Source organism: Antedon mediterranea, chromosome 3 (assembly GCF_964355755.1).
Source record: "Antedon mediterranea chromosome 3, ecAntMedi1.1, whole genome shotgun sequence".
Classification (NCBI taxonomy): Eukaryota; Metazoa; Echinodermata; class Crinoidea; order Comatulida; family Antedonidae; genus Antedon; species Antedon mediterranea.
In genome coordinates, this window is record NC_092672.1 from 25,486,581 (window position 1) to 25,506,649 (window position 20,069).

Below are 20,069 nucleotides of genomic sequence, written 5' to 3' on the forward strand. Positions count from 1 at the left end.
GTCCAGTACTTATATTTTAGATTGTTGTGATGTGATTTTGCTAGCCCTGAAAATATATGTTTATGATGAAATGTTATTCGTTCAAGTACTGTCATGTCAAGCGTTATTCTATAATCAGTTTTGTTCCTTGTTTCGCTATACTGTACTACATTCCGTGTTTGTGCATCCACTTGGTGGTTACATTTCTACGGGGTGCCGTCCGTCATATATTTGCATAATCGATGGCGAAAGACAAAAAAAAAAAATGATTGCGCTATATCAAACCATAGTTAGGGCGTATATAATTAGTAGACTGACTGATTTTTATAATATTTTTTATAAAAAAAAACCAATAATGGTAAGACAAGCTATGGTTTGACAAACCATAGTTCATTGTAAAGGCCAATACACAGACGAGCGGTAACGTTTTTTATGTTTTAATACTCATTACTCATCACAATATTCTTTACATTTTCCAAACCATTGTGTCCAAATTTTGATCAATTATTGTCGTACCGGGTTTCTAAGATCAAGTTTAAAATGGTGGTGTTCTTGACAAAAGCCAAAATAAACTAGACATGAAACTCATCACTTTGACGAGTTAGTTATCCGTACCACGACAAACACCACGTGCACGTCATACGTTGGAATATTGCACACAGATAAAGATTATGGCATTATGACAAGAACTGAAGAATATGATATGCTGTTAGTGCTGAATTCTGTCAATTTTGTGTCATATAGTATATACATGCAAACAGTATAATCTGTATACATATTACATACAGTGTAGAATAGGTGAAATTACGGGATCCGCCATTTATTCCAATTTTTAACATGGCGACGGTATCAAAATGAAACACTTAGATAGCAATTTCAGAAGGAAATTATCTTAGGAATAACATATTAACGTGTAGAAGAAATTTGAATACGTAAAATATAGATGCGCACCCTTTTAAATGTGATGAACTATTACGCAAAATATGAAAATACAACTTTTTTTATTCAACTGGCCATATGATGACGTCACAACATCCGATTGGCAAAATGTTTACATGAATTCGTATCTACAATCCAATAGCTTCCAGAAAACGTTTTAATCTCTATTATCACATTTTATTCTTACGAGCTATTACAGAATAAAATTTACTGTAAAGATGAAATTAATGACCCACGTAATTAAAATTTTTAGGCATGATGACGTCATAAAAATTAAAATATTTTTATCTCATGCTAAAGAAAGTTGATTGACCTACACAATATATAAATGTAGGAGAAAAAGGAATACAGATAAGCGTGATGCGCTTCATTGAATGTGATGAGCAATAACGAAAGAGACAAAAATCCTATATTTTACATTCGTGTGGCCATACGATGACGTCACAATGTTTTTTTAGCCTTATCGATGCATGATCTGATATCTACAACTCATCAACTTCTAGATTTTGTAATAAAAATAAACGGTTCACGGTTTACTTTAGAAACTATGACTGTTTAAAAAAAGACAACATTTTGACGATTTTTTAAGCTTTTTCATAAAAAACGCGCATGAAATGTTTAATTCAACGTGTTCGTATGGCGTTATTTAAATTTGAAAAGGTCTAAATTGTTTTCAAAATTACTAGGAAAGGCTTGAAAAATATAATTCAAGAGAAAAAAATATGTTTTTAACGCTACGTGCGCACCGCGTGCGTAAAAATTTGCGCGCACGTGGGAATTTTTGACATGCTCAAAATGACAAGAAACGCATAAAAAGTTGATTAGAAATTAATTTTGTGCGCGCGTAACTTCTTGTGAAACATGCCATTTTTAATCCGTAGAAAGTTTGCCCCTGATATGACTTAAATTTTGTCAAAGTGTCAATACTAAATGACTTTTGGTTTTTAATCTATGATCAATCATTGAAATTCATAAAATTGCGCGTAAGTCACGTTGCGCAACTATGACGTCATTCAAAAATAGGAGGTGCACAACTTCACGTAAATGCCCATATGTTGTCAAAGTTATGAAATGTTATGTTTACACATTTTAGAGAAACGCGATCCACAAAAAGGAAGGATGGAAAGAAGAACTAGACATGAAACTCGTCACTTTGACGAGTTAGTTATCCGCACGACAAACGCAACGTGCACGTCATACGTTGGTATATTGGACACAGAAAAAGATTATGGCATTATGACCTGAACTGAAGAATATGATATGTTGTTATTGCTGAATTCTGTTATTTTGTGTCATATAGTATACACAGTACAATCTGTATACATATCACATACAGTGTAGAATAGATGAAATTGCGGGATCTGCTATTTATTCCAATTTTTAAAATGTTGACGGTTTCAAAATGAAACGTGAATGTAGCAATTTCGGAAGGAAATTATCTCAGCAGAAACATATTAATAAATACGTGAAATATTAATGCGCGCTCTTTTAAATGTAATGAACTATACGCAAAAGATGAAAATATGACTTTGTTTATTTAACTGGCCATATGATGACGTCACAACATCTGATTGGCAAAAAGTTCACATGATTTTGTATCTACAATACAATAGCTTCCTGAAAACGTTTTAATCGTGATTATCACATTTTATTCTTACGAGCTATAACAGATTAAAATTTACTGTAAAGATGAAATTAATCACCAACGTAATTTAAATTTTTAGGCATGATGACGTTAAAAAAATTAAAAAAATTTTAATTCATGCAAAAGATTGATTGAACAAGATTATATTAAAATCGGGGTGAAAATGGACAACGAATAAGTGGAGATGTGCTCTATTAAATGTGATGAGCAATAACGAAAGAGACAAAAATCCTATATTTTACATTCGTGTGGCCATACGATGACGTCACAATGTCCGGTTAGCCATATTAATGCATGATCCGATATCTACAACTCATCAACTTCCAGAATATGTAATTAAAAAAAAGTTCTCCACGTAGTTTAGAATCTATGACTGTTTAAAAAAAGGCATAATTTTGACGAATTTTTGAACTTTTTTATAAAAAACGCACGTAAAGTATCCAATTCAACGTGCCCGTATGACGTAATTGTAAGTCGAAATTGTTTTAAAATTGGTAAAATTACTATAAAAGGCTGGAAAAACATAATTCAATAAAAAAAAATACTTTTAGCGCTACGTGCGCACCACGCGCATACAATTGTTCGAGCGCGTAGGAAATTTTGACATGCTCAAAATGTCATGATCAGCGTAGAAAGTTGATTAAAAATTAATTTTGCGCATTTTGAATTTTAAATGCGCGTGCGCCCGTAACTTTGTGTAAAACAAGCAATTTTTTTCCACAGAAAGTTAGCGCATGATATAAATTAAACTTTTGCTAAGTTTCAATTTAAATTGTTATATGGTTTTCAATCTATGTTAAATACGCAAAATTCATAAAATCGCGCGTAAGTCACGTTGCGCATTTCTGACGTCATTCACAATAGGAGGTGCACAACTTCACGTGAATGGCCATATGTTGACAAAGTTATGAAATATTATGTTTACACGTTTTTGAGATACGCGAGACACAAAAGTAGAAGAGAAATGCGCGTTCGCGCGTAACGTCTTGTAAAACATGGCATTTTTAATCCACAAAAAGTTTGCCCTTGATATGACTTAAATTTTCACAAAGTGTCAAAACAAATTTATGCTTGGTTTTTAGTCTATGATCAATCATAAAAAATCATAAAATCGCACGGATAACTAATAATACAGAAAAAAACTGTTGATCTCATACAATAACAAGGAGTTATCCGCTTGGTATACCAAGCGGATAACTAACAAATAATAAATTAAACATCTCGCTATAATGACCTAAAGACTTGTCTGGCGTTTCATACGTACTGTACCATATTTCCGGGTTTTGTTTATAATATTTATTTGAATGAGAACATTATAAAACTCATGCCCTGGTGAAAACACCCAGTTCAGCCTCACAATATGGATTGAATAATACAGTAATAGCTTGGACTCCTTTCAGTATTGCAGGGTTTGAACAGGTAAGTAGACATTCTATACGGGGCGCCGTCCGACACATTTGTAAGATACTGTAACGCATGTTTGTAAAAGACAAAAATGTAGGTGGTGTGACATGGCCTCGTATAGTTTAATTTTATGATCTCCTATCGGGGCAGAGGGAGCAGAAGATTATTATTACTATGAACATAATGGAACAATATTGACAATTTCTTGGTCGATCCCAATTGTAAATAATGGTTACATTTACATGTAAACCCTTATTTAGACAGAATGTTTTTGTGGGTCATCAGTAGGTCGCGAATTCAACCAATCAACACATTTGTTTGATAGCAGTAACTGTCCAATCAATCTAGAGGCCTGAGAAGGAGAGAGAGTGTAAATGGTTTTTAGCAAAAATGAAAAGATGGTTGGATGAGAGAAAGGTAGATTGCTCGTTTGGTGTGTGAAGGAAACTGTTTGCAATTGCGCCACAACATACCCAGCAGTCATTGGCGTTTTTAACAATATGGTCGACATGAGGGATAAATGTCAATTTTACAAACCACTCACTACCATTTTAATAAAAATGTCAAATTTATAGTATATAATATACATATTTAATGTACAGAGAAACATGTTTCATGTTTTTGTCTTTCATAGTAGTACATTCATAGTAAACATTTGTTTGTAAAAAGAAACCATAAAAAAAGTTTTTAAAAAGTCGAGGATGAAATTTTTAAAACAAATTGTTATAGGCATAGTATTGAAAATAAAGATCCTTCATACGGTTTGAAAAAAATTTAGAAAATACACACACAAAAATGGTTACTATAGTATACTATCAATTATTGTCAACTTGATTAAAGTTGAAGATACTAAAGATTAAAGGATAGACACAAGGTAAAGTCAGAAAATAAGGAATAAATGTGAAGTTGAGAACAAAAGCCCAATAGACCAACAGTTTTTTAAAAAGACGATCATTGACGAACAAACAAAATAAAGAAAAATCAGGAAGGTACCACAGAAAGTCAAAGATTTACAACTTTTAACAAGATTTCCAAAAAAATCACCCACCTCACAAAAAAGCTTCTACTGGTAAGACACTAGTTACTGTATTGTTATTATGGTAAAGGGTCTTTCACACCTATTCCGGCACGGTTCCAGTCCGGCGCCGGAAAATTCAATCGAACGTCAATGTTTCGTTTTCACGCGGCATATCGATTGGCGCATAGCCGCGTGGAGCATTGATGTTCGATTCGCCGGACCGGAACAACCATGACGGAACAGGTGTGAAAGACCCTTAAGATTGGTTCCTAGTTGGTAGCAACACAACACAGTTGTAGCCTAAGTTGACCGATCATGATCGGTAAAATTACTACGGTGTGCTTAAGTGGGAACCAATTCAGAGGTTAATGAAGTTTGTTACCTTAGTGGATTCTTGTTATGTTAATAGAAATTTTGTGGTATTACCCTGAGTAGCCTATTACCCCGATTGTGTAGGTAAAGTTAATGTTGGATGGTTGATTGTTACGTAATTGGTACTGTAGGTGACAATGCCCGGGAAATCAAACGAATAGTGTGCCAAAAGACGGATAGTCTCCTCCTAAAATTTAAAATAGACGCAAGGAAATACAAAATAGTGCAATAGGTTCTTTAAGAAATTTGTGATTTTTACTAACCTATAAACTTTATCAATAAACTCCATCTGTTTCAACCAATGAATATTTGTTATAGTTACAGTTATATTCAAATTTTACTTCTAAAAAAAATATTCAAAATTGTTCATTCATTCGTTTGCTGAGTTCTGTTCTCTGTTGTGTGTTTATGTTACATACTCTCAATAGCTAATTAGCATCATGTTTCTACAATTATACAGAAATTAATAGTTGAAAAAATACATTTCAAAACAAGGAAGTAATAACATAATATATATATATATATAATGTATATACTAACGAAACCGCAGATCGATATTTCCTAGGAATCATCTCTGACGTGTTTCCTCAGCACACTTTAAAAGGTGAGTTTTTCCTAATAAAAAAATTATCCAAATACTGTGACATTGTCTGCGAAGTATTGATCGAGGAAAACATCCAAAATAGTGATTTGCTTTGTATAGTCCTACAAGGTTGATTCACAGTATATTCTGAATATTGTTTTGCTTTTGCAGCTTCTTCGACGCTGTTTTTTATTAGTCGAAATACTATATTGTTGTTAACAAGATGACGAAAACGCCTTCAACAATGGAACCACAAGGTAATTACAGGCAGACAGCTTATGTACACATCGTGATATCTTTCATGTACCTGATTGACGCTGTCATTGTACCATTTATCAACGAATATGCAGAAAGTATTGCGATTACAATTGCTCTTGCACTCAATACGATGGTAGGTCTAATTTTTTGTGTATACAAAACGGTAGTATCGGTAAAGGTCTAGGTTATAAGCATAAGTTAAAGTAATGTCAGATTTTATCGCGAGACGCAGCTCCTCTTTTCACCGCTACTCTTTAATTATTTAAGAAAAAAGATGTAATACAACCATTCTGATAACAGAAACACCTGCAGTTCTCATATTTAATGTAAAAATTTCGTCCCTATCCCTTATGGGATTTAATCATAGTCGAGTCACTATTGATAGAAACAACTTTCGTGAATGTTGTACACCCGGAATCCACGAATACACACATTTGCACATGTTTAGGCCTATCAATAATTTAAATTGTTGGTACTATCGTACTATTTAGTGTTTTGTTAGATTTGTGATCTACAAAAGCTCAAAATAAACACCCAGGATATTGAGATAACTAACGTTAGATCAATTATAAAAGAGAGTAGAGAGTATCTGATACAGACGAGATACATGGATCTTGTCATATCTAGATCATTTAGAAGAGATGATCAGTTGACAAGATACTGGATGTCATGTCCTCATCTTTTGAAAGGGATGATTAGATGACGGGAGTCAGATCTTGTCATGTCATCTTTTAAAATATTGATAATATCGATAAGATGTATTAACATTGTTTTGTTTTCATATAGATTGCCCTCACCACAGGAATTTGGGGAATAAAAGCAGCGACCAAACATGCAAGCATTCGTTTAGTAGGTTTTTAGATGATATTTTATAAAGACTATTCTGCCTCTTCACTATTACTTTTTAATTTAGATGTTATATATTAACTGAGATCCACAGCTTTATTTTTTCTAGTATAGTAATTCATTCATTTAATTCATTCGTTTTTGCCTATTCATTAATCCATGGTTTTTTGTGATTTAAAGCTTTTAAAGTTCAGTGACATGCAAGAAATTCATTTGATTAAATATTATACTGTACAAAGGGTCATAAAAAGTAGGCAAACTCTGTTATAAACAACTGCTATGCATTTCTTTAGTTAGTTAGTAAACGGTAGTTATAGTTAGTTAGTTAACGGTAGTTATAGTTAGTTAGTTAACGGTAGTTATAGTTAGTTAGTTAACGGTAGTTATAGTTAGTTAGTTAACGGTAGTTATAGTTAGTTAGTTAACGGTAGTTAAAGTTAGTTACTTAACGGTAGTTATAGTTAGTTAGTTAATGGTAGTTATAGTTAGTTAGTTAACGGTGGTTATAGTTAGTTAGTTAACGGTAGTTATAGTTAGTTAGTTAGTTAACGGTAGTTATAGTTAGTTAGGTAGTATATCAAGATGAGCATTTGACTACCCGGAAACTAGGTTGGGAATTGTGAGGAAATTTTACTCTACAATGCGCAATAATATTTGTTTCTAAACCGTTAATTTGCTAAATAATGTAGGGCCTGTGTGTGTGTTGGCAGATAACTTTTAATGGTTTAACTTCTTTTTAAATAGATGAAGTGGTACATGATCCTATCAGTTGTTTGTGGTGTAGCTGCCGGTTTGCTGATAGTCGTCATTGTAATTGTCGTCATATCATTCATGGACACCTCTGAATTTGTGAGTAGTCCTTTAAATACGACATTATTTGAGCATGCGCAGAATGATTTTAAGATTTAGAATCATACCGAGGTTGGTAAAATTACACAAGTTTTGATTTGATTTGATTCCAACTTAAGTATAATTATTAATACATGGCGCGTAGTCCAAAGTGGTTTTCGTTTAAAAAAAATTAAGCCAACCGCCGTTTACAACCTATATACCCATGCGTAATACTTGAAAATACAGATTTTAAAAGACCTAATCATCAACAGTTTTAAATATTAGTTCTGTTGAAGAAGTATCTTGAAGTGTATAGAACTGTATTATCCTTTGTTTCCAAAATGTCAGTTGTTTTCTGTTATGACTACCAATCGCCGTCTACAACCTTATAATTAGGCTACATACAATAATTCAAATACATATCTAATCAGGGTAATGCAAAATAATTAGTTTACATCTCCCCCTGATCTAATTATAAGTTTGTAATCTTTCTGGTAATAGCATTTTGTATTAAAGTAACTTTATTATTAATTTTGTTTGCAGAATTTCAGTAGTATTTTCTTAACATACTCGGTCCTAAGTGCTCTATTTGAAATTTCAAATTCAATTGTGTCGGTGTTTGTATTTCGTAAGAGATTGGACAAGTTGCTACACAAGGTAAGGTTATCTAGCATTACTTACTCCCAATAGCCTGCTGCCGCATTATAACTGTTATTACCAACGCTTATCATAAAATTGCTTTCTATCACGAGTTATTTCTTTAAGTAAAATTAGCTAAGACGTGCGTATGTGAAAATTTGAATAAAGCCGCTATGCAGGTTCGATAAATCTCACCCCTGAACCTTGTAGCAAATACCCTATAAATAATATCTCGCAGTTGAGAAGACGAATGCGTATTTAATTATGATAACATCGAAGCACAGTTAAGACTTGTCACAGGGAAGAGCGACAATATTTATCATTTTATTAATATAAGTAAAAAATCCGTCTAGAACTTAAACTAAGTTTTCACCAACCGTATTCGTAGTCACGTTATACAGCAACGGTGTTTATATTTATGTCAGTGCAGTAGTATGTATAGCTTGCATACGTATGAATAATTCCCTCGTAGGCCATGTACGTTGTTGTTCAATATAACGTCATGTGTTTTTCTGCGCACAGCTATTATGTGGCGATCGCATGCAATGTGAATATAGTGATCGGTAAATTATAAGTAGTTGAGAATGGACGGTTCTAAATAATGTTTTATTATTAATTCAGGAATTTAAAGGAATAGACGATGTAACACCATCCAGTCGAAAGGAACAGTAAGTATAACATTAGTTGTCCTTATTATGATAAACAAAGGAAGTGCATTTTTATAACCTATTCTCAAATTACCTATAATGAAATGAATGCACTGATTGTTCAGCAACGATTTATTTTATGGTAAATACTTTTTCACAGGTATCAGAACTCTTATAGTTTAGTTATACGGTTAATGATAACATAATTTTGAATATATCAAAATATCAACATCAATAAATCAATAACAAGACATATTTTTGGTAATTTTCATATGACGCGTTCAAGATATTCAAGGAAATATTATAATTACTAGGCCTGATACAAATAAATCCTAATATAAATAGCTTCTGCAACAAGTTTATAAACATTTTGGATAGCCTGCTTTAATCGTCTTCTGAACAAAGGTTAACTAGAAAGAACAAAAGAAACCCCAGTTATTTCTATAAGTTGAGAACCCCTCATGAAACGATATAAATATTCATTAGTCATATCCATAAGGTGTGACGTAATTGATATAATAATATAACTACAATCACTAATGCAAACACTTTCGGTCGCGCCATCTATGTAGCCGAATGGGTTAGACTATGGACTTTACATGTAAATGTATAGGGTTCGAATCCCATAAGCAAAATTCTATTTTTTATACTTTATAGTGAGAGAGATTATTTAGAGGGTTAGGTTATGTTATACTTATTAGGAAGTAGTCGGCTATCTTCACATAAGGAGTCCCCAACTTATTTACGAAAAAAAAGTTAATTCATTGTTGAGAGAGAGTCGACGTAGGCCTACCTTGAAATTGGCTCTAAAAGTCAACTGGAAAACAAACCTTGACGTCCCGCTGCGCTAGCTGTACTGTATTTAGACATCTGCTGAATCATTATATTATAATTATCAGTACTTTAATACACAAAATACTCATACGCAAAACTGCAGCTTCCTATTGTATATCATGCTTGTCATATAAAGACGGTGTATGATATTTTGTAATTCTAAATCTAGAAATAATAAACGTGCCATTGTTTAAAAAGTGTAGCTTCCAAAAAAATCAAATACATTTTTAGGCCTATGTGTATTCCTATTGCTAACTTTTTCTTAATTGATCTTTGTTACGATTAGAGGTGGAGACATATACAGTACTATTGAAGAAAGTAAGCTCGCAAAAGATGCGTATGGTAAGGAACCAGGAAAACATATGTATGAAATGACTCTTCAAAATACGTACAATAAGATAGATGAAGACACATCGCACATCTATCCTAATGTTATCGTCAAACAAGAAGACAACCCTAAATCAGTTGGGTATATGGAGGTGCAAGATGGAATGATGTCACATGGGGAATATAAGAGCACACGTACATCACAAGCCTATGATTATTCGTATGCTGACGTTGCGCCAAAGCCGCCACCACCACGACGACCAGAGAGCGTTTTAAACTCCCCTACAAGTGAAGATTCAGTGGAGTCAAAGAGTGATTTTGAACGTGGTGAGTCAATTACCTTTCAGAATACTGATTTGTATGAGAAACCGGATCAGCGTAAGGTCGAAGAACCAGAACGCAGCCACTTGGTTACAATTTCAAATACAGAACTGTATGAAAAATCCAGAATCGAGTAAGATACCATTGTCTGAACTGCTGTGGTATAACCTTTAACATCAGAATTTCTCTTTTCCGTAAGAAACAATAATTTTAAAATTGACATTCTTTTTAAATTTCATTTGTAATATGTATGCATGGTTTACTAATAGAACGAATAGAATGTACTGCAGTACGTATACGCTAATAATGCTTGGTTCCATCTAGGGCGTGTTTCCGCAGCCAAAATCTAACCGAAAAAAAAACTTATCGATAATTAACCGATAAACTGCTTGTGGAAACGGAGTTTAACCAATTCTACTCGAAAAAAATAATTATCTCATTTAAACCGAAAAATTATCGGATAAATGCGATAATTTTTAAGCTTTGACCTGGAGAACACATTTGGTTGTTTTGGTAATAACTGATCATGAGCACTTTATTGGTTAAAAAATTAACCGATAATTTTGACTGCGAAAACACGGCCTTTTGACGCAACGCAAGTACTATACGTAAGCGCAACGTATAATTTGACCAATCACAAGCGATGGATTATCCCAAGTCACTTGCAGTTGGTCAATTCGTTTGTGTTGTGTCTACGTCTTCGCGTTGCGTCTCAGGGTGAACCAACCAAGCTAATTAATACACAAATAAATGCACTACTTTGCATTAAAGTTATCAAACCTTTTTGTTACGAATCATTAACAATGTATGGCTAATAATAATAATAATAGTCCATTGTTATATAGAAAGAAAGCTGTCAATGCGCCGCACAATATTACCCCGGTTATTTTGGATCAAACACGTATGAAAACATACTCCCATAATAATGCAGCTGGTAATCAGCGCAAAGGTGTGTTTTATCTAACCGGTAGGCCTACCCATATTATACACCTGCGCCAGTCTAGCGCCCCTAGCTGGGTTGACTCTCAGTCTATGGCCGCTGATTGTTATGTTATTGTGATATTTGGTTTTGACAAATAAAGATCTTATTCTACTTAAGCCCTACGTGTCCGGTCGTCTTTATTGTGGTATGCCTTTTGCCTTACTGACGTGGTGGCAGCTATACGATTACGAGCCCATCCACCATTATTCGACTAGTACTGGTGAGTAGCCTACCCAATCTAGTAGGCCTAGCCCAACAATAGTTCGCCAGTCCCCATACCTTGACACATCTCACCACACAGCCAGAATCACACTCGACAGTGTGGCTACAGGAAAGATTGCCCTTTACTGCTGCCACTGCCCTTGGCGCCACCATTAAAAGTAGCTCTCAGTCTGCCCATCAGGCTGACGGATCTTCCTCACTTCGTTGTAGGCGAAACAACAATTATTCTCACAAGGGACGACATGGAATTCAAATTTGAGGGTCTAATTATCGAAAAATGTGACGTCGACATTCTTGCCGGTACTCCTTTTATGGAGCTAAATGACATCGCCCTCCAACCCGCGAAACGGGAAATTAAATTGGGTGACGGTACCACGTACATCTATAGTTCCCAGATACTTCACCATAACACAGTTCGTCATGCTTGTGTGCTTCGTGCTCCTGAAGCCGGGAGAATTTATCGAGGTAGCCATTCCGTCTGACTTCATCCAACAAGATGACGTGTTTGCTCTTGAACCACATAGTAAGGGTAAGTTTCCTCGAACCAGGCCAAAGTTTGACTGGGGGTGGTGGGGTCTAGGAAAAGGGTACGTATCCCAAACTCTACTGACACACCTCAGTTCATCAAACGACACGAACATTGTTGCCAAGTCCGACCCACCTTTGTGCCATTGTCGGCCAAAAATGCTATTCCCCAAAAGTTGCAATCTAAGCCCTGTAAGCCTCCTTCCTCTGTCGCGTTTTCTGATTATGTCAAGCTAGATCCAGACCATATCCTCCCACTGAATGTGAAATCCCAATTCCTATCCATTCTTACTGAATACGATGTTGTTTTCGATCCTATGATTAAAGCCTACAACGGCTCTGTTGGCCCATTCCAGGCTGTTATTAACATGGGACCTGTAAAGCCTCCTCAGAAGAAAGGTCGAGTTCCTCAGTACTCGAGAGATAAACTGGTTGAGCTACAAGACAAATTTGATGAGCTTAAGGAAGTGGGAGTATTTGTTCGCCCCGAGAACGTCGGTGTCCAAGTCGAATATCTTAACCCATCTTTTCTAGTCAAAAAAGAGAGTGGTGGCTACCGTCTGGTTACAGCATTCGCCGCGGTCGGATGATATGCGAAACCCCAACCCTCCCTTATGCCGGATGTCAACACCGTTCTACGTAATATCTCAAAACGGAGCACTTAATTACTACTGACCTCACAAAGGCCTTTTACCAGATTCCTTTGTCTCGCGCGTCTATGTACGTACTGCGGCGTTGCCACACCGTTTCGAGGTGTTAGAGTTTATTCCCGGTGTGCCATGGGTATGCCTGGTTGAAGCGTGGTTCCCACTAGCGACGCAACGCAAGGACGTAACGCAACGCAAGTGAATTGACCAATCACAAGCGATAGCTTATTCGCTGTTGATTGCTAACTGTCTATAACTTCGCTCGTCATTGGTTAAAACGCTTGCGTTGCGCTTACGTCCTTGCGTTACGTTCTAGTGGGAACCAAGCTTTAGAGACCACCCTGGAAGAGCTGACTTGTCGGGTAATGGGGGATTTGATTAAGGAGGGAGTAGTAGCAAAGCTTGCGGATGACCTTTATTGTGGAGGGGACAGTTTTGAGGAGTTGATTTACAACTCAAATGCATTTACAAGTGTAGTCTGCGATTGTCTGCTAGCAAAACGGTGATTTGTCCACGAACTACAACCATTCTTGGTTGGACCTGGTCCCTGGGCTCTATTCGCGAAAATACTCATCGTATTTCAACGTTAAAGGCATGCACTCCACCACCGACGGTAAGAGGTTTACGCTCCTTTATCGGGGCATATAAGGTGTTTGCACGCGTTTTGCCTCAATGCGCATCTCTCATCGCTCCACTGGAAGAAGCCATAGCCGGCTTACAGTCCAAAGAAACAATACATTAGCACGATGCCTTACACGAAGCATGTAGCACAGAACGCACTTGACTCAAACAAAGTCATAGTTTTACCTCATCCCGATGACCAACTGTGGATCGTTACGGAAAACTACAGTTAGCCGTTTTTTAGTGCCAAACTCCGTGCACCTCAGGTCACACGGCTACCCTGCGAGATCGAAGCTTTGGCTATCGCAGCAGCTGTTAAACATTTAGTCCTTTTATTATTCAGTCTCGACATAACACATGTGTCCTAACTGACAGTAAGCCATGCGTCCAAGCGCTCGATAAGCTATGCAAGGGAGAATTCTCAGTCGGTGTCTCCTCCGTGTGTCCATCTTCGTCTCCACTGCTAGCAGGTACCAGATTTCTATTCGGCACTTGGCAGGCTCAGCCAACGTTCCATCCGACTTTGCTAGTCGCAACGCTCCACCATGCTCAGTTGACAACTGTCAGGTTTGCTCATTTGTCAACGGCGCGATATAGTCAACGGTACAAAGTTCATCGATATGTGATTTCATTACTGGAGACGCCAAAGTCCCGTTCACCAGTCGGCCAGCTTGGCTAGCCATCCAATCCGAGTGTCCAGACCTTAGGCGTGTAAAAGCTCATCTTAATCAAGGAACGCGTCCATTTAAAACGTCAACCAATGTCAGGGACATTAAACGGTACCTTAACTGTTGTTCCATCGTAGTTGTCACTCTCACGTAAGCACGAATGTATCATTGTCCCTCGCCCCGTGTTAAACGGGCTTCTTACATCACTTCACGTCTGACTAGATCACCCAACGGGTCACCAACTCAAGTTATCTTTTCGCCGCCACTTCTTTGCGCTTGACTTGGACAAAACCATCGAGCAGGTGTCAGAATCGTGTCATCAATGTGGCTCGATCCGTACTGTACCCACCACCGCAATTGAACAGTCCACTGAGGATCCTCCATCGAAGCTCGGAGTCACCTTTGCTGCCGATGTCCTAAAACGCGAGCGTCAACTTGTTCTTGTTGTCAAAGAGACGGTGACGTCTTACACCCTTTCGTGTTTAATCAGCGATGAGAAGCTCGATACCCTTCGTAATACCTGATTTATAGAGCGCACATATCCACAAAGTGCTCAAGGCGCTTATGAAAACCATGAGAAATGCAACCATGAAACTAAAAACAACAACAAATCCATCTCACCGACAGTGCTTGCCGTTGCCATATCACGCCTTAACTCCCGTATCAGAACGCGAGGATTGTCGTCTCGCGAAATGTGGACACAACGAGATCAGTTCACTCATGACCAAATCCCTATTTCTGACCGCAAGTTGATTATCAGCCAACAGCACCTCAGAGCCTCTAATCACACGCACGGTGAAAAGTCTATAAGGCACCCGTCGCGTGTGCAGCCTGACGTTTCTATTACGGTTGATGATTTAGTCTACCTGTGGACAGATCGTCGCAAGACCTGAGCACGAGATCGCTATCTCGTTGTTTCTGTAGATGGAAAGTGGTGCAACGTCCGAAAGTTTACGCACTTACAATTGAGAAGCGCTACTTATCGTGTAAAGAAATCCAAGTGTTTTACTACTATACCGACTGACGTTCATCATCCTCCCACACCAGCCTCACAACGCCACTGCGACACCTCTGATGAGGAGCCTGATTTTACAGTTGATCCGTCTCCATTTCCTCCACCCGATGTACCGTCAACACTTTCAGCCTCTCCTAATGAGGTGAACGCGACAAGCCATCATCCGTACAGAACCCGACAGAACCACCAATTGGAGCTCCAGCACAGTCGTCTCATCGCACATCCACACGTTCACGCAGATTTCCTAGTCATCTCTCTGACTACGTTCTTGATTTATAATGTCTCATACGTACATTATATAGTTAAGTTTGTTTCGACAATTTTTTCATCAATTTTAGGTTTCCCATGCTTGCCCTCGGAATTTTGAGTGCATTAGCTTGCTTGTTTTTGTTTTGTTAACTTTTGTGTTTTATGAAAAGAGAAAAAAATGATTACGCCAGTCTATCGCCCCCTAGCTGGGTTGACTGTCACTCTATGGCCGCTGGTTGTTATGTTATTGTGATATTTGGTTTTGACGAATAAAGATCTTATATTTAAAATATTTGACTTGACTTTCTTCGCAGAAAATGCAAGGAAAAAGACGGAATAATCAGTGTTAAAAAAAAACCATTGATTTAGCTAACTTTCCACCGTCGCGTAGTAGATGCTTGCATCAACATATACGACGCACGATCGACAAGTCAGGATCTGGAAGCTCGCACTAACACCGATTTACGAGTTGCCAAAACCCCAAGAAAATAACGGATGGTGCGTTGGCGGATAACGATTTGCTGGGGTCTTTCTGGTGTGAAAGCGAGATTCTTCCAACAGAATCGGATGATGAGAACAGTGACGAATCAGATACTGTGAGAGCGAAGAAGACGATTAATTACCGAAAACGTGACAAAAACTCAAAGTAGGCTTAAATCAATTTGTTTCCTTTCTTTTTTAATAGGGTGCTTAAATCAGCGCTAAGTAAACATATTCATAATGATTTATCAGAAAAAAGTAAAAATTATTATATATATATATATATATATATATATATATATATAGGCCTAGGCCTAATTATTATATATCGCTTTACAGACTGCGCAAACAGTTTTTTAAAATTTCATACCGGTACATCTTCGCAAAATGTACATACTAGTAATTATTTTTGGGGAAAACATCATGAATATATAGTAAACAAGTAATAATGCCCTTTGATGTACAATACATTTCGATTCCTTCCTTAAATTGTATTTCTGAATGAATGAATAACAACAGAAAGCTTGCAGTGTGAAGTGAGAGTGTATCAATATTTATAGAGGGCGCTATCACATTGTATGGAAGGTCACTTCTGATGACATGCAAAAATCACAATTTTCTTTGTTTTTTATATTTATTTGACTTATTTTTTATCAAAATGACTTGTTTTATATGTAATACATAATAATACAATGTAATACAGATAATTAATACCATATTCGTATATTTAAAATTCACTTTTTAATACGAACGCAAATATCGACAATGGCGTCTCATTCACTTTTGCCTCATGACGTCATTTCTCGATGTAAACAAACGACGACAAAAAGAAGAAAAAACTGCGTATAAAAACTTCATTTTCTCCGCAAATCCCAACTTTTACGCGACGCAACGTCAATAAATGATCTTTAAATAATGTTTAGAACCTACGGTGAAAATCTCGTTAACTACTAACGTTATACAATGGTGAAGGCGATATTTTAATGGACTATTATTCTACGTCCTACGTGTCCGGTCGTCTTTATTGTGGGGTGCCCTTTGCCTTACTGACGCTGGGTACGTGGAGAGACAAGTGTAAGAAATAATAGAGTTTTATATTACGCCGTGGCTAAAGATACGGTACCGTATTCTAACTTCTGTTTACTAAAGGTACGGTAAAATTGCATTACGTCATAATCAGCCAATGGGGTGCTGGTACGTGTGTGACGTCATCGTATAAGGACTTTGGATTTTTTTTCATATCGCGTCTGTTGTTGGTTGTATATGTAGAGAATTCCTATCGGCGGCGCCAGGCTGCGTGGATGTGTGTGCGCTGCAGATGAGGGTTTTATTTTTATTCAAAATGGCCTATTTAGGCCTATATTTTTTTAAAACTTTGTTTACAATGGTGACCATAAACAACAAGCAAATGCGGACAATAAAGGGGCCCTTAAATACTATGATTTAGACAGCAGTATAGCCCCAGGGCTGACGAGTCACAGAAATCAGCGCACAGCACACATATGCAGCTGGCCACAGCCTGGCATCGCTTTCCCTACACAAACAAACTCATATAATGAGGTTATACATAGTACGTAGTAAGTAGGCCTAGGCCTCTTTTAAAACGGTTTTCTCTATTCTAGAATTAAAATCAACATGGATTTTCAATAATAATAACAGACGTAGGCTACATTTAGTTTTTGTCACACACGACGGCGATAATAGCGATAAATAAAGCATAAAGAAAATGCGGTTGATCACTGTTTTCGCCATACCTCCATGGTTTTCGCGATATGAAAAAAATCCACAAAGTCCTTATACGATGACGTCACACACGTACCAGCACCCCATTGGCTGGTTATGACGTAATGCAATTTTACCGTATCTTTAGTAAACAGAAGTTAGAATACGGTACCGTATCTTTAGCCACAGCGTTTATATTAAGGCAAACATTATAATATTTACTATCTTAAATACCGTAATGAAATCTAGCCTATATATTGGTACGGTATATTAGTAAACTTGCCCCAATTAAGTCTGTTATTATTTATTTTATTATTACACCATGCCAGTCGGGGTTATTATTTTTTCTTTCCAAAAACTACTGTGATAAGCGCTCAAGTATTAAACGTATGAAACGCCATATGTGCCAATATGTAAATCTATTACGATTAGGTCGAAACACAGACTACAACCTATACTAAATTACTATAGTAAATTAGATATAAATTGATATAGCCTAGTCGTTTTTAAGTTTTCATAACGCGCGACCACTCGATTTGAAAGTCAGTCTGCACCAAAGAGCCGCTTAATTAATTGAAATGTTTTATATTAAATAATAATTAATATAAAATCTGCATTTACTTAAATTCATTTTTTTTATGAGTATACATAATATAAAACGAACATTAGTCTGATCACAGAAGCTTCATTTTAAAGTTATGATTTATATTGGAGTAGTTAACCCCCTAGTTAAAAATAATATAATTAACATATTTTGATAACCATGTATTTCTCTCTTTATTATTACGTTTCTAATATTTACTATGGTGTAACATAGAAGAGGACACATGTCCGACGGCATGTAGTCCCAATTTTCATGATCACTATGTAGGCCGGTTGACAGTAAGATATGTTTCGTCATGACAAATATATATCCTAATCTTGCCTATAAAATAATTTAATGTTTATATATTTTATATCATAGCAAAATAAATTTCCTTTTGGATAATAACGTTGTTTACATTTTAGAATATTTGCCTGATGTTCTCAAAAAGTGCTTGTATTGTAGGCCTAATTATAAAAGCTCGTTCGGGTATTTAATTTTAAAGTTGTTATGTGGCGGCCGCCACTTAATTATCTGGCGGATGCAAGGCGATCATATGCTACGGAAATTAGCCACTACTACAAATCATAAACACCAACCCTTAGCCCAGGTCAAGTCCTATCCAAGCATAATCAAGCCCAAGATAGTGTACATTATACACAATAGGATATATTACCCAAGCATTATCAAGCCCTACCAATATAAAGTGTAAATTATAGAAAATAGGAGTGTTTAGAATTGCATTTTCACCAATAGTTTTAGAGCGATTTTGTCGACAAATCTCGCGTCAACATTGTATTTGTCATCATATGTCAACGCAAACATACTTGTTGACAAAATACAGACAGATAATTACGTGGCGGCCGCTAAATAATTAAGTGGCGGCCGCCAGATAATTAATTGGCGGCCGCCAGATAATTATGTAGCGGCCGCCACAGCTCTTAAAATAAAATTAACGACCTGAACGGGCTTCCGTACCTAATAACGATAGTGACATAACATGTTTGAGATAATAAAACTGCAACCAATGACGCTACACCCGATTCATTGGAATATTTGGTATACAACATCACAATGTTTGTTGTTCCCATGTATTATATAACGTAACCTACTTTACAATATTTAATCTGATACAGGCACCACAAATTATATTAAGATTCTGTTACCAAATATTCCTATGATGAGGCTCCTAACAAGTGTGTACGTAAAGATACAGCACTGAAGAACTATGACATAATATACAAATAATGAATGTTTATGAGTGCAATGGTACAAATAATGGCACGAGGTGAATGATGAAAGGTTATATCAACGAGGCAAAGCCGAGTTGATATAACCTTTCATCATTCACCAAGTGCCATTATTTGTACCATTACACGAATACAAAACATTCATTATTTGTTTTATATAACATCTAGACGTTTTTTTTTCGTACACAAAAATGTTTCAAAAAGTACTATTTAACGATCGTTGAATAGTGCGTACTATTGCACGCCATGTGACCCACATTCGTCCAATCAAATGACAGGAATTTATATAGGTGTTATATAATATGTACTATTATAGTAAATAAAATTCATTTCAGCATAATAATCATTTTCAGATGAGTCTATGCTATTTATGTTAATATATACTTATAGATTTAGCTGTGAGTGGTTGGGTATAATAAAGTTCATGTAAATAGCAACAATCACAGATAATAATTCTTTATC

General features: G+C 36.3%; 2 protein-coding genes across 2 annotated transcripts in view; one reads left to right on the plus strand and one right to left on the minus strand.

The window, feature by feature from the left end:
• Positions 1–20,069, minus strand: part of LOC140045084 (density-regulated protein-like) — a 211,506-nt gene that overhangs the window by 157,192 nt on the left and 34,245 nt on the right. The window lies entirely within an intron of this gene.
• Positions 3,870–11,748, plus strand: LOC140043748 (uncharacterized). The gene is made up of 7 exons (XM_072088226.1): positions 3,870–3,982; positions 6,112–6,331; positions 6,985–7,047; positions 7,789–7,893; positions 8,419–8,532; positions 9,136–9,182; positions 10,282–11,748. The coding sequence occupies exons 2-7, from the start codon at positions 6,164–6,166 to the stop codon at positions 10,778–10,780; spliced, it is 996 nt and encodes a 331-aa protein (XP_071944327.1). The 5' UTR covers positions 3,870–3,982; positions 6,112–6,163; the 3' UTR covers positions 10,781–11,748.

Excerpts from the sequence above, each read along its gene's own strand:
- LOC140043748 (XM_072088226.1), top strand. The coding sequence starts at position 6,164 with ATGACGAAAACGCCTTCAACAATGGAACCACAAGGTAATTACAGGCAG. Across the intron at positions 7,048-7,788 it reads AACATGCAAGCATTCGTTTA|ATGAAGTGGTACATGATCCT; the intron begins GTAGGTTTTTAG and ends CTTTTTAAATAG. Across the intron at positions 9,183-10,281 it reads CCATCCAGTCGAAAGGAACA|AGGTGGAGACATATACAGTA; the intron begins GTAAGTATAACA and ends TGTTACGATTAG.